Source organism: Vicugna pacos, chromosome 34 (genome assembly GCF_048564905.1).
Source record: "Vicugna pacos chromosome 34, VicPac4, whole genome shotgun sequence".
Classification (NCBI taxonomy): Eukaryota; Metazoa; Chordata; class Mammalia; order Artiodactyla; family Camelidae; genus Vicugna; species Vicugna pacos.
The window spans coordinates 2,177,318-2,190,569 of record NC_133020.1 but is presented as its reverse complement, the minus strand read 5'-3'; the positions used below and the strand labels follow the sequence as shown (position 1 = coordinate 2,190,569).

The following is a 13,252-nucleotide window of genomic DNA, read 5'->3' as shown; positions in this document are numbered from 1 at the left end:
GAATTTGCCTAACACTGGCAATATTTACATAGCATTTACGTTGCATTAAGTGTTATAAGTCATCTAACCATGATTTAAAGATGTGCCAATGTGCGTAAGTTATATGCAAATACCACACCGCTGTATACGAGGGACTTGAGCATTCACGGACTTTGGTGACTGCTGGGGCTCCTGGAACCGATCCCTCAAGGATACTGAGGGGCAACCATGTGGTTTTGATACATATAAAGATAAAGAGGGGAAAGGAAAAATTCAGAAAAAAAGAAATCTATGTACTGGCACAACTGAAATCTGATTTCTTGATCGTTGTCACTCCGCCTAGCTCTGCAGGGTTGGGAAGCAAGCTGTCTGCTAAGGAGTATGGGGGTTAGTTTCAGACAATTAAAGGAGGATTACCAGGATGTCCCATGTGTTTGTACCTTGAAGCACTGAATCACTGTGTGCATGCCGAGGGCTGGTGGTACTGTGGGGTCCCAGGTCATGATTTGGTTGTGATCAGTGACCTCACAGTGGAGAAAATTAGATTTTTAAAAAGAAATGCTTCTCGGGGCGGGGAGGGTATAGGCAAGTGGTAGAGCACATGCTTAGCATCATGAGGTCCTGGGTTCAATCCCCAGTTCCTCCTCTAAAAATAAAGTGAATAAGCCGGATTACCTCCCTCTCCCCACTTAAAAAAAATAGTGCTTCCTGGAAATGTCTTGAAATGAGAAGGGTATTTTTTGTGTTTGTTTTTGTGGTCGCTGATGAAGAATGTACAGGACTTGAAGCAAGTTTACTTCAAGGGCAAACATTTAAAGTGGGCATTACTCCTGACTCCTACAGATCGTCCGTGCCCTGGGCACAGGCAGGAGTGCGGCCAGACAGCCTCCCACCTGCGCTGCACGTGCTAGACCCATTGGCTCGGGAAGCCCATGTAGGCCAGTAGTAGGTATTGTTGACAGACTGCCGAGGTATCCCGTGAGTATTCATCGCCCAGCTGCCCCGCCGGCGGGAATTCGTGCCATCAGGCTGGCTCGTTACTGTTTATGGCTTACTCATGCCCTCCCACCAGTCACTGAAACGTGGAAATCAAATGTTTAACTCAGAAGGTTGAAAAAAACAGACAGGAAAATGTATACATCTCTTTAATTCTGTTTTTTAGGTGCAATATGGTAATTTTCCCAATTAAGGGTCTAATTAATTAATTTGAAATCATTTCCTATACCAAGGGCTGTTCTGGCTTATTCCCTGACAAATGGGCGCACTGCGGTGTCACAGGCCTCTCCCAGTTACGCAAATGCCGGGGTTTGGTTCCCTTTTTTTCCTGCTGTTGGTCTTTATTCATAGGATTCAGCATCTATCATAAACTCTCTTCCTAATTAACTAAGTATGAAGTATAATGTTTTATGTACCAATGCCACAATTTTTTTTTAAAAAGATATGACAGTGGCTGGTTTTCAGTCTCAAAATTGGTCTGAATGTTGCTTTGTGCTGAAGCCCCCTGGACAAAGCGTGCTCTCCCGTCTGGTGTGAGGTTTCTCTAAACAGCAAAACTACCCAGATTGTAAAATGCTTAGTTCAAAGAACTAGAACATTCTCTTCCCCTGAAGTTCCATTTTCCTTGTAACTGTTTATTGATTATTTTCCAAATAATTGTCTACATACCACTTTTTACTGCCTATATAGCTCCTATAGATTAGTTTGTTTCCATCTCTTTTTGCTAAATTATGACACCTAGAACACAGCCTGGCCTATAGTAGGCATTAAATAAATATTTGTTGAAACAATGAATAAATCTTTTCCTTTATAATTCAACTGAGAAGGAAACTAAAATTTAAGATGATTATAATTAGGGAAGGGTAGGCACTGCTCAGTGGTAGAGCGCATGCCTAGCATGCATGAGGTCCTGGGTTCAATAACCAGGTACCTCCATTAAAATTTTTTTTAAATTAAGATTATTCTAATTAACCATACCAATTGTTATTTGTGACCCTAAGTATGAAATGCGTGGAACCTCAAAGAATTGACTCTGAACACTTTAGCCACATTCCTCTGTGTGCTGATTTGGTTCTGTGACCCAGCCTTTTAAGTAACGTTTTATACCTTTATACTTTTTCAAACCAATATATCTGAAAGAAGTACAGTAAACAGCAGCAGCCATAAGAAGAAGTCAACTCTCAGTTCCCCAACAGACCACCAGAAAAACCTGCTGATGAAGCAAAGCTGTTTCTCAGCTCTCGCAGTAAGAGACCACCTCGACAGCGCGCTAGTAGTGTCTCGAATTGGGGTATCTACAGGAAGGATGTTCATAGAATTTTTTAGGCTCTGGACTGGATGATTTTAAGGTGGGTCTTGCACGGTGGGAAACTGGTTGGGATAGACAGGGTTTTTGACATCATGGCTTTGAGTTGAGAGGCACAACAAAGGGAGGCTCTTGATGCGAGTCTTGGGTAAGCTACTGTAGTTCAGTCTCATCTTCCAAGAGCAAGTATTTCCCACAAGCAACTAAGTTTTTTATGCCAAGTCCCACTATCGGTTACCACAGGGGCAGGACATTTTGCCTGGTTCCAGTGTTACTTAACCTGGGGCAGGAAATCATGTTAGTTTCAGTTTTTTAGAGTTGAGATGGTGGGAGGAAGGGAGAAGTAATAAATTTCATGTCTCTAGTATCTCATATATTGAACTAAAGCACTCAATATTTGTTATCTAAGCACTGAAAAACCCTAGTTTTCAATTAACAATTCAACTGTATTTTTATTTTGAAGAATATTTCCTCTAGGAATATATTTCTGTATCAGATAATAATATCATAGGGGACCCTGGGGGATCAATTCAGTTTGATTTCATTTAACCAGTGTTTCAGGGGTCTCTTTCTTTTTTCTTTTTTTTAAGTATAGTCAATTACAATGTGTCGATTTCTGGTGTACAGCATAATGTTTGTATACATATACATACATATATTCATTTCCATATTCTTTTTCATTATAAGCTGCCAAGATGTTGAATATAGTTCCCTGTGCTATAGAAAAGAAATTTGTTTTTTACCTGTTTTATGTATAGTAGTTAGTATTTGCACATGTTGAACTCCCAATTAATTTATTCCTTCCCACCCCAGGAGTATCCTTCTACGAGGCCATGTACTTTTTGAAGGACAAAAGACATGATCACTGGCCCCAGGAGCTTCAAGTCCCAGTAGGGAAGGCAGGTGGTAAATTTAGCTATCCATGTAATTGAGTATTAAAGCTATGTGTTAGGTGTGGCACTACAGGTGCAGAATGAGATCTTTAGCATTCCTAAACTCTGAAAAGATTGTGTACCTATCTCCAGCCCTCATGTAGTTAAAAATAAAAAGAATTACTAAACTCCGAAGTTGCTATAAGGAATCCCAACAAAGTACTGATTTTTCTCATGGTGTCTACTTTGATGCTGTCTTTAAGATACCAAACACCACCCTTTAAGTGCCTTCTCATTCTGTTTCTTGGGGCTCTAGTCATGATGCAGCCCGGCAGTGATGACACGAGAAGGGAGTAACTGACATTGTTACACTTTTTTCTAGTTTATTTTTTCATTCACAATTGTTTACTCAGCAGATGCTTACTAAGAGCAGAATTCTGTTGAAACACTACGAAGGAACACTGAAGCACTCTGAGGCACACCTCGGTGCATAAAAAGTATTTCCTCTAAGCAACTGTGGATATAAAATATTTATTGAAAGGTGGCATGTGGTACCATGGAAAAGCCTCCAAGCAAAGCATGTGGACTCAGAGTAGAGATCCGTCTCACCTGTGGACTTTCACAACCAAGAGGGCGTTTGAACAGACCCTTATTTGGTTGTAACTGGAAAGAGTATTATATTGATAACAGTATATCTGTATTTTTTCCCTTAAAAATCGCCTTTGTTACCACCCCTACAGAACACCTGTTGTTAACATTTTGTTAAATGTCCAGTTGATCTCTTGTATTGCATACTTGCAATAATACATTCCTTTTTCACTCAAAGTGATATTCATTTCCTGTGTCATTACAAACCCACTGGTGATACTGTTTTTGATAACTAGGGTTCTGTCATGTTACTCAGAAATTATCTGTTCAAGGGAATATGGCTATGCTTTAAAAAAAATTATTTCTTAGAGATAGATCCCAAAGTATGTGATACCCAGGAGTTAAAATAATCCAGCTACGGGAGTGAATGGAAATACGGATGAAAGGACGGTGGCCAGGAATTGATGATTGCTGAAGCTGAGTGGTGGACACTTGGGGCTCATTGAGCTCTTCTTGCTGCTGGGTATTTTCGTATTACCCACAGTATAAAGTTTTTTTTTTTAAAGGAAAACATCTCATCATGTGATTGTAGATGTGTGTGGCAGATTTAGATTGTTCTTCTCAATTCTTTACTCTCTCCCTCTGCCGCATCACCTGGCAGTGCCCTGGGAGGGGCAGGGTAAATTGGCCGGCTCCACTAATGGAGGTCTTGGTCACGTGACTCTCTCTGACCAGTGGAAGGTTAGCAGACCCGATGGTGTGCAGATTTCAGGCATGCTTGCCTGGTTTGACTAATCCCCTTACCCTCCTGTATCATCATGAGAAAAACATGCTCCAGGAAGTGTGACCCTTCAGTTTGGTCCCAAAACAAAAGATGGGCAGCAGACTTGACCACAGTCTGAAGCCTGATGCCAAGTCTGTCCAACCTGCAGCATGAAGCTCCTGGGGCTGGCACACAGTCACCCGATCACGTGGGGATCTTTCTTGCAGCTCTGGTTGTGTAAGAGATTTTCTGCCAGTTTCCAGTGGGTTTTCTGTGAGAATTCTTCCACATGGAGATGTATTTCTGACGTGTTTGTTGGGAGGAAGTGAGCTCCACGTCCTCCTACTCTGCCATCCTGACCCACCTCCATGCGTTTTTTTAATTTTTGCCTAATTGGTAGTTATTCCAGATTCTGTCCTTAAGGGCGTGAAGTTTGCTTTCTCATCTTACTCCCAAACATGTTTTATTGTGATTATATTCTTATTGTGATCTTACAATTAACTTAGCCCTGAGTATAAAAATTTCCTCATTATTAATAATTAAATAAAGTAATAGTGATGATAAACTTTTCTTGGATTGTGAATAATTTGATAAACTATTACAAAAATATTCTTGATTTATTAGGCAAACCGTGCCCTCTTTTGACCATTGGACCCCATAAAAGAAGTCCTAAGAGAGTTCCTTTTTCATCTCTGCTAGGAATTGAATTTATATATATATGGATATATAGTATCTGAAGAAACCATCCTGTTACCCTAGCAGTGTATTTCCATGTACTTTATAGATTTATTTTGTAGACGTCTAATTTTTTCATGTCCACTGGCGTGTTTAATGGCAGTTTTGTCAGACCCAAATTTTAGTTTTATGAATCTTCTTTATCCTGTCTGATTCAGGTCGAATATGAAGGCTTAAAGCATGAGATTAAGCGGTTTGAGGAGGAGACAGTTCTGCTCAACAGCCAGCTGGAAGATGCCATCCGGCTGAAGGAGATCGCCGAGCACCAGCTGGAGGAAGCCCTGGAGACCTTAAAAAATGAGAGGGAGCAGAAAAATAGCCTGCGGAAGGAGCTCTCGCAGTACATCACCCTCGGCGACAACCACATCGGCATCTCGGTAGATGGACTCAAGTTTGCTGAGGATGGGGCTGAACCGAACAACGATGACAAAATGAACGGGCACATCCACGCGCCCCTCGTGAAGCTGAACGGAGACTATCGGACTCCCACTTTAAGGAAAGGAGAGGCCCTGCACCCTGTTTCTGACTTATTCAGTGAGCTGAACATTTCAGAAATACAGAAATTGAAGCAGCAGCTCATGCAGGTAAGAAGTTGGTTTAGGGCTGCGAGAATGAATTTTTTTGTAGATTGCGTGTAGTGTGTTGTGGGATTTCTTATTGTCACGTCTTAGTTCTGGATTATTTTTTAAAATAGTGCTTTTGTAAGTAGCAACTTTGAAAGTACAGTATTTTAGAAACACACAAGAAAAGAGGTGGTGAAGAGAAATCTCTCATTTGCATTGCTTTACAAAATTCATCTCTTAGAGCCACAAGATAGATGGCGATCAGGTGTGAGGGGAGAAAAGACAGTATCTTGATGCATTTCTGAAAAAGGAATTCAAAAGCTTTCCATACAAGGCAGAAAATGAAGTCTTCCATCACAGGCAACTCTACGTATGGCTCTAAGATTAATCGTCAACGCTTCACAGCAATACTTTGGGCTTTAAAAGACACGAAGGGCTTTCTATATACAAACCAGCCAGGAGAGTGTGATTGCAAATACAGAACAGGTGTAAACCTGAAACTAATGAGTTCTTATTCCAGCATGAGCTAAACCTTAAATTTTAAGCTTCTTCAAATCAAGTATCTTGTGGGGAGTCCCGGCCTTTAAGCTTATCTCGCGGTGAAATGACTTTCCAGGGCAGAGTTTGCCTCCGAGACATTTCATCCAGTGCTGATGGAAACACTGTCTGAGGACCAGCATCCCTGCCACCACTACCACCTGGGGCTTCTGAGGACGGCAAATTGTTGGACTCCACACAGATCTCCTGAGCCAGGAATCTGGTACAACAAGCTTGTTAGTTGATCACATCTGTGGCTTTTTCTTCATCTGTTACTCCCCTCAAGGTTCTTTGCATCTGATAATTAGAGGCCTTAAGACTCTGGCAGTCATACTATTTTTATAGCAAACAGGGCTTAGAATTTCCTGCCAAGATGGAAATGACTGAAAAAGGTAGCTAACAGAAATAAACAGACTAGGGAACCAATGAAATTAATTTATTATTAGGTTTATTTTTAATACTATATCAAGAGTTAATATATCCTTTAACTTTTAACTTTACCTGCCCAGCGCTTTAGGCTGCTGAAAGAGAATTAGTGAGAATTCATTTTCTCAATGTTTAATTTGAATCAAGGTAAGAGGACATGGCCACTGGAAGGAAATTAATTTCATATGGACTCGCGTGACTGCAAAGTCCAGTTCTGTGCAGATAACACTTTTCTATGTCTTTTTGCTCAGTTCACACTAATACACTCAGGTGGGTGGAAAACATATTTCCTAGTGAAAAGATTTTGCATGACATATTTATAAGAATTTGTGCCCCCCAAATTGAATAGAATTAATGTAAAATTTTCCTTAAACTATCATGTTGGTGGCTTTAGGATAAAAAAAAAATAATGGGTTGAAGCTTTTTATTTCTTTTTCAATGTCTTTTTTTAATTCTGGTGACAGAGTAGAATATATTAGGAAGAGGGGCTTTTATGCGTAAAACAGCCCAACAGTTTTCAACCAGGTCAGCTATTGGTTGAAAGCTCAGAGTTATTTTCAGCTTTAATCCTAAATGTAATCTGAGCTGGGTAACACAAAAATCCAAAAAAGAGATGTAGTTTAATAAAAAAAAGAATGGTAGAAAACAAGTTCTCAGCAAGAGAGAGGTTGTCAGTGGGGACCACCTTGCGTTTGGGGTGGGCTTTGTCCTCGTTGTCTGGGACTGTCTGATAAGTTACAGGAAGTTTAGCATCTCTGGTCCCAACCGATTAAATGCTAGTTACACCTCACAGATGGGGTGACCAGAGACGCCCATGCATTTCAAGTGTTCCAAGGTCGACCTCTAATTAAGAATCATTCTTAGAGGGACATCACTTTACTCTCCCATAAAATGGGGGTACATTATTCCTTCCTCAAAGTGTCATAAAGGTTTATGAGGCAATACACATAAAGCGCTTAGAACAGGGCCAAGCACATGGTGAATGCTCCATCATCATGAACGGTTACCACTGTTTCTGCTCCCTAGCCTTTACTTCATTAAGCACTCAGTTTATTTAGCCATTATTAATAGTATTAACTGTTATTGTTGGATAATTAGTTCAAGGATAGTCATCTCAGATGGGAGGAATGTGGTCGCTAATAGGAGTACAGAAAGGTGGCAGTTAGTATCAGGGCGTGAAAAGGAATGTTCATTAAGCAAAAAGCTAGAATGAGAAAAGCTTGGCTGGGTAAACCTTCCCTCAATACACAAGAAAGCTGTGGATCTTCAGACCTTTCGTCAGCACCCAGTAACTGCTGACAGATTGTAAAGATGCAAGGAGGCGCTGGTAAGGCCTTGTGTCCCAAAGTTTGCTCCAAATTTAGTTTCGAAAAACCAGGCTCGACACAGGAAGGACTTCGCAGCTTCCAGCCTCACACCAGGAACACTAACTTCTCATTTCGTTGTCAGCAAAGTAATCATCTATTTTCTTGTAATCAGCATTTTTGTAAGAATATATTTCAATCAAATTGTTGAGTACAAGTATACTGGAATATATCTTCTCATGTATAATTTCTTTATAATCTGAGTTTTTCCTTAGCTGTTTTCCCTTGTGTTTAACTTATGTAAGTAAACAAATTATGAAAACATTACAAGATACATTACCTAGAAGTTACTGCAGTTGGCGTTAATGTGAATGAGCCTTGAAAATAATACGGCAATTCTAAGACACAACACTCATGCACCGTGAAGCATGTACCGTGTCGGTACGTGTGTCAGGACCGCTGTTCTGGACCTTCTGGGGAGACAATGAAACGCACCTTCACTATGGCTGTCTGAAACGCTTGGGGCCAGATGGGTTTTGAATCTAGAAAGTATAAGAATGGAAAAAATTTTCCCTTTTCCCTTCTAGGTTCTTTGGCTGGTCCAATAATTAAATTGAAAACAGATGAAGAGGAGAAAAACAGACTTAATTTCATATGTAGAGGGTCCCGGGCAGGGACATAACGCCCTCTACTAGGGAATATGCAGATTTTAAGATTTCCTTTCTTAGGATTAAAGAAATTCTTTGAAAACAGCATACCTGAGTCAAAGCCTCTCGGGCTTTTCTTATCTTACAAGATTCGATCTGTGCATCTAACTTACGTTTTCCTGTCTGTGGTATTTACTTAACCTGGTTCTGAAAAGAAAAAAAAAAAGCCTCTGTTTCTGCCTTGGGTATCAGGAATGTTGGCCGAATCGCTTCACTTCTGTTAGGCGCATTTCTAAAAGGGAAAGTAATAAATAAGCCCCATCACTAGTCCATGAGGGACCTTTGCTGGGATTAGGAAAAAAAAAAGATAGTTTCCCTTCCTTAAGATCTCATACTGCCGGGGTTTGCTGGGGAGGGATCTGCTGGGAAACGGTACGACTTACAGTTTACACAGTGCCTTCCAGAGTTGTATTGTCCCCAAGCCTCAATTATTTCAAATAGATTATAATTGACAATTTCCAGTGACAGTACTTGCCAGTGGCAGTCAAGTACCTTATTAGTTTTATTAGAATGAAAAAGAGTAGATCCTGCCTGGGAATACTGAATAAATCACACAGTCTAGTTGAAGGCATCCCTATGCTTGTGCTAACATTTCTATCTTTGATAAATAGCCTCTGTTATACTTCATAACACAGAGAGTCAGACTAAGCAGGAAAAAACTCTTTCGGTTGTGTTCTTCAGTATCATCCTGTTAGGTAACTTCACGTGGAATGTGAGAAAACAACACCATTTCTGTAGAACTGAAGCTTATACGTTTTGTTGTTTCCTCGTGGCTGTGGAAGAAATAAAAATTCATGTTGTGTTTGGATCCACTCTATTAAAGGCAACTTTAATTTTTCCTATAGTGATGGTAACTGGTCAATTTGTTGTATGTCCCATAAGAGTGCAAAGCAATTTATATATATTTGCTTAATTGGTTGGTGATTATAACAACTAAGAAGTAGTGCTATCCCCTTTACAGATAGAGAAACCGAGGCACAAATATGTCACTTGCTCAAAGGAAGTGGAGTCACTACACAGAAAGAGTCAAATCAAATACTATCTGTTTGTAACAGATAAGACTCACGGAATATTGATGATATGAAATTAATTAAGACAAGATTGGTCAGTTCCCAGTTTTTAAACCTTAGTGTGACACATACAATTTCCTAGGACAAAGCTGACAACTTAAGTTGTTAAACTGTTACAGACTTTACAGTTAAGGGTTACCTTTATAAGCTTTAGGCAGACATGTTTCTCAGAAGCCTTACTTTTTTGACCAAAGTAAATATAAAAGAGCATCTGTAGTCAAACAGCAAGGGATGAGTCTGTATAGTTTTTTTCAAGAACGGCTTTATGGAGCTAATTCACATGCAATCCATCCATTTACAGGGTACAATTCAGTGGTTTTTAGTGTAGTCACGGAGTCGTGCAGCCACCACCAAAGTCCATTTTAAACATTTTTATTACACCAGAAAGAAAGCGTATACCCATTAGCAGCCACTGCAGCTCTAGGCAACCGCTAACCTACTTTCTGTCTCAACAGATTTGTCTGTTCTGGACATTTCATATAAATGGAATCGCACGATATGTGGTCTTTTGTGTCTGGCTTTTATCACTTAGTGTAGTGTGTTCAAGGTTCATTCATACGGTACTTGAATTAGTACCGTATGGATTAGTACTTCATTTCCTTTTATCGCCAAATAATATTCTATTATATGGATATACCACGTTTTATTTCTCCATTTATCATTGATGGGCATTTGGGTTGTTTCCACTTTTCGGCTATTAGGAATAATACTGCAGTGAACATTCATGCACAAGTATTTGTGTACGCATAGCTTTTTATTCTCCTGGGCATTTGCAGGAGTGGGATTGCTCGGTCACATGATAACTCTGTGTTTCACCTTCCAAGGAGCTGCCAGACTGTTTCAAAGCAGCTGCACCATTTTACGTCCCCGCCAGCAGTGTATGAGGATTCTGAGCTCTCCATGTCCTCACTCACACTTACTTGCCTTGTGATCATAACTTGATTGCCCTGGCTGGAACTTTCAAGCCAGTGTTGAATAAAAATGGCAGGAGCAGCCATGTTCGTCCTGCTCCTGATCCTAGGAAGAGAGCGGTGTGTTATCTGTGGGTGTTTGGTCGATGCCCTCCATCAGCCTGGGGAAGTTCTCTTCTGTTTCTTCTAGACTGTCGTCTGTTTTCATCATGAAGCGGTATTGAATTTTATCAACTGCTTTCTCTGCATATGTTGAGATGACCACGTGGTTTTGTCCTGAGTTCTGTTAATACAGTGTATTGTATTTATTGATTTTGGGATGTTAAATCAACACTGTATTCCTAGGATAAATCCCACTTGGTCATGCTGTCATTGTTTTAATAGGTTGCTGGATTCAGCTTGCTAGTATTTTGTTCAAGATTTTTGTGTCTAGTTCATGAGATACTGATCTGTAGTTTTCTTTTCTTGTAATATTTTTGTCTGGTTTTGGTATCAAAGTAATACTGGCCTCGTAGAACGACTTGAAAAGGGTCCCTCCCCTTCCTTTTTTTTTTTTGAGTCTCTGTCCAGCTGACTGCATTTTGCATATCCACGCGTGTATGTGTCTGTGAGAGAGAGAGCTTCCTTCTCGCCACTCTCCAAAATATATTACCTTATCCAACTGCTGGATTCTCGCACCTTGCGTTTCTTAGTTCTGAGCTGATCTTTTTTCACAGTTCTCGCCCATCAGGGCACAGATATGCATTGCCAGAGTTGCATCACTTCAAGCAGAGAAGAATAAATTATTAATTTCTGACTTCTATTTCACATAAGCATGTATGCCATTACAAAAGTTACACCAGTCATTCAGATGTCACACTGAAAAATCAGTTGACCAGGATAAAGACTTTCTGGGAATTATTGACTCATAAAACAACTTTGACTTCTTTTCCTATAAAAATTCTAATATGAACGTGCAAATTATGCTATCTTGTGTTCCTTCACAAAAGAATCGATCATTACTAAGTACATGTAAATGTGTTTATTTTAAAAGGTAAAGATTCAGGGAAATTAAAAATAATTTTTATAGGACACAATTACAATAATAATGATAGTATATACTGTATACTTATACTAAACTAAAAAGTTTACAAATTCTGCATTCAGGTTTTCTGGCAAAAACCATCCCTACTATGAAAAATAAAATCTCCACTTCACAGATAGAAGATGGAAATTGTACGAAGAGAAATAAGGCAACTATCTTTAGTCACTATAGAAGATTATATATTATTTATATGTATAATTATACAAGATTATAATTAACTCAGCAAGTCTCTCGAATAAATTCTTCGCAAATAGAGATTAAAATAGACAGTTAAAATGAATAATAATTTTAATCTTTAAAGTGCTTTGCATTTATTAATTCAAAGCACAATGTATCTTAAATAGTTTAAGCACTGCTCTTTGAAATCCAGGTACAATTTAAGGTATTTCAAGCTTCAGGGGGAAGGATATAGCTCAGTGGTAGGCTGTGTGCTTAGGTTCAATCCCCCGTACCTCTGTTAAAAAATAAATAAATTAACCTAATTCCTCCCCCCAAATAAATAAATAAGGTACTTCAAGTTTTGGTAGCTGAATGAAAGAATAATGCCAGAGTTATACAAAATTATCCACAATTTAGTTATCCTTTTTTTGGGGGGAGAGCAAACCAACCTTAATTGTCTGGAAAAAATACACACACACACACACACACACATATGTGTATGCATGTGTGCACGTGTGTACGTGTGTATAAAGTTTGGATGTCATTCCCTATTCAAGTGATTCCACCAGAAATACTAGGTGTGGAAATTAGCACTGAATGGAGACACTGTTCTGTTTGATGTTTTCTGCAGGTGCAATCATGAAGAAACTGATACACTTAGCCTTTTAGGTTCAGAAAATGTTTCTGTTAAAACAACTGGAATCAGCCAACTCCAGATTGGAAACTCTCCTAGAAGCATTACCTCATTCATCATAACACTTCTGCCTCTGAAACAAGCTTGAGACAAACACAGTCACTACATTTTGTTCGGGTCCAATTTTTATTTTATCTAAAAGCTTTTCCTATTAAAAGGGCTTTTTGAAAACAGCTTTGTGTGTTCTACTTGAGCGTACTAATCAAACGATGTTCAGACTTTTTAGAGCAAATTTACTTAATTTTCAAACAACTGTTTTTAAAAACCTCCTGAAATAATCCATTGTACTGAGATTGTATACAACACCAATAATAGAATATCTAGGAGATTTTTTCTTTTTTATCAAAAATTCAAATGACTTGACTTTTCATCAAATACCATATGACATAATTACCTGGATTTTCACTTAAAATTATTGCCCTGTTGTCTGGGTAAGTTGTTTCATCTTCAATGATATGCAAATACAATCTGTGGTAGCTAGTGAAACCCGGCTAAGAGGATTTGTATTCAAATATGTCCTGACTCTGCAATGAAAGAGTTGCTTTTGCACATACAAAT

The 13,252-nt window shown here is 39.2% G+C and overlaps 1 protein-coding gene across 3 annotated transcripts in view; it reads left to right on the top strand.

The window, feature by feature from the left end:
* The window catches only part of BICD1 (BICD cargo adaptor 1), a 169,152-nt gene that overhangs the window by 114,524 nt on the left and 41,376 nt on the right, over positions 1 to 13,252 (top strand). For all 3 annotated transcript variants that reach the window (XM_072954440.1, XM_072954441.1, XM_006199979.4), the window contains exon 4: positions 5,398 to 5,823. In XM_072954440.1, the coding sequence (XP_072810541.1) occupies positions 5,398 to 5,823 (426 nt within the window). The remainder of the gene's footprint in view (positions 1 to 5,397; positions 5,824 to 13,252) is intronic.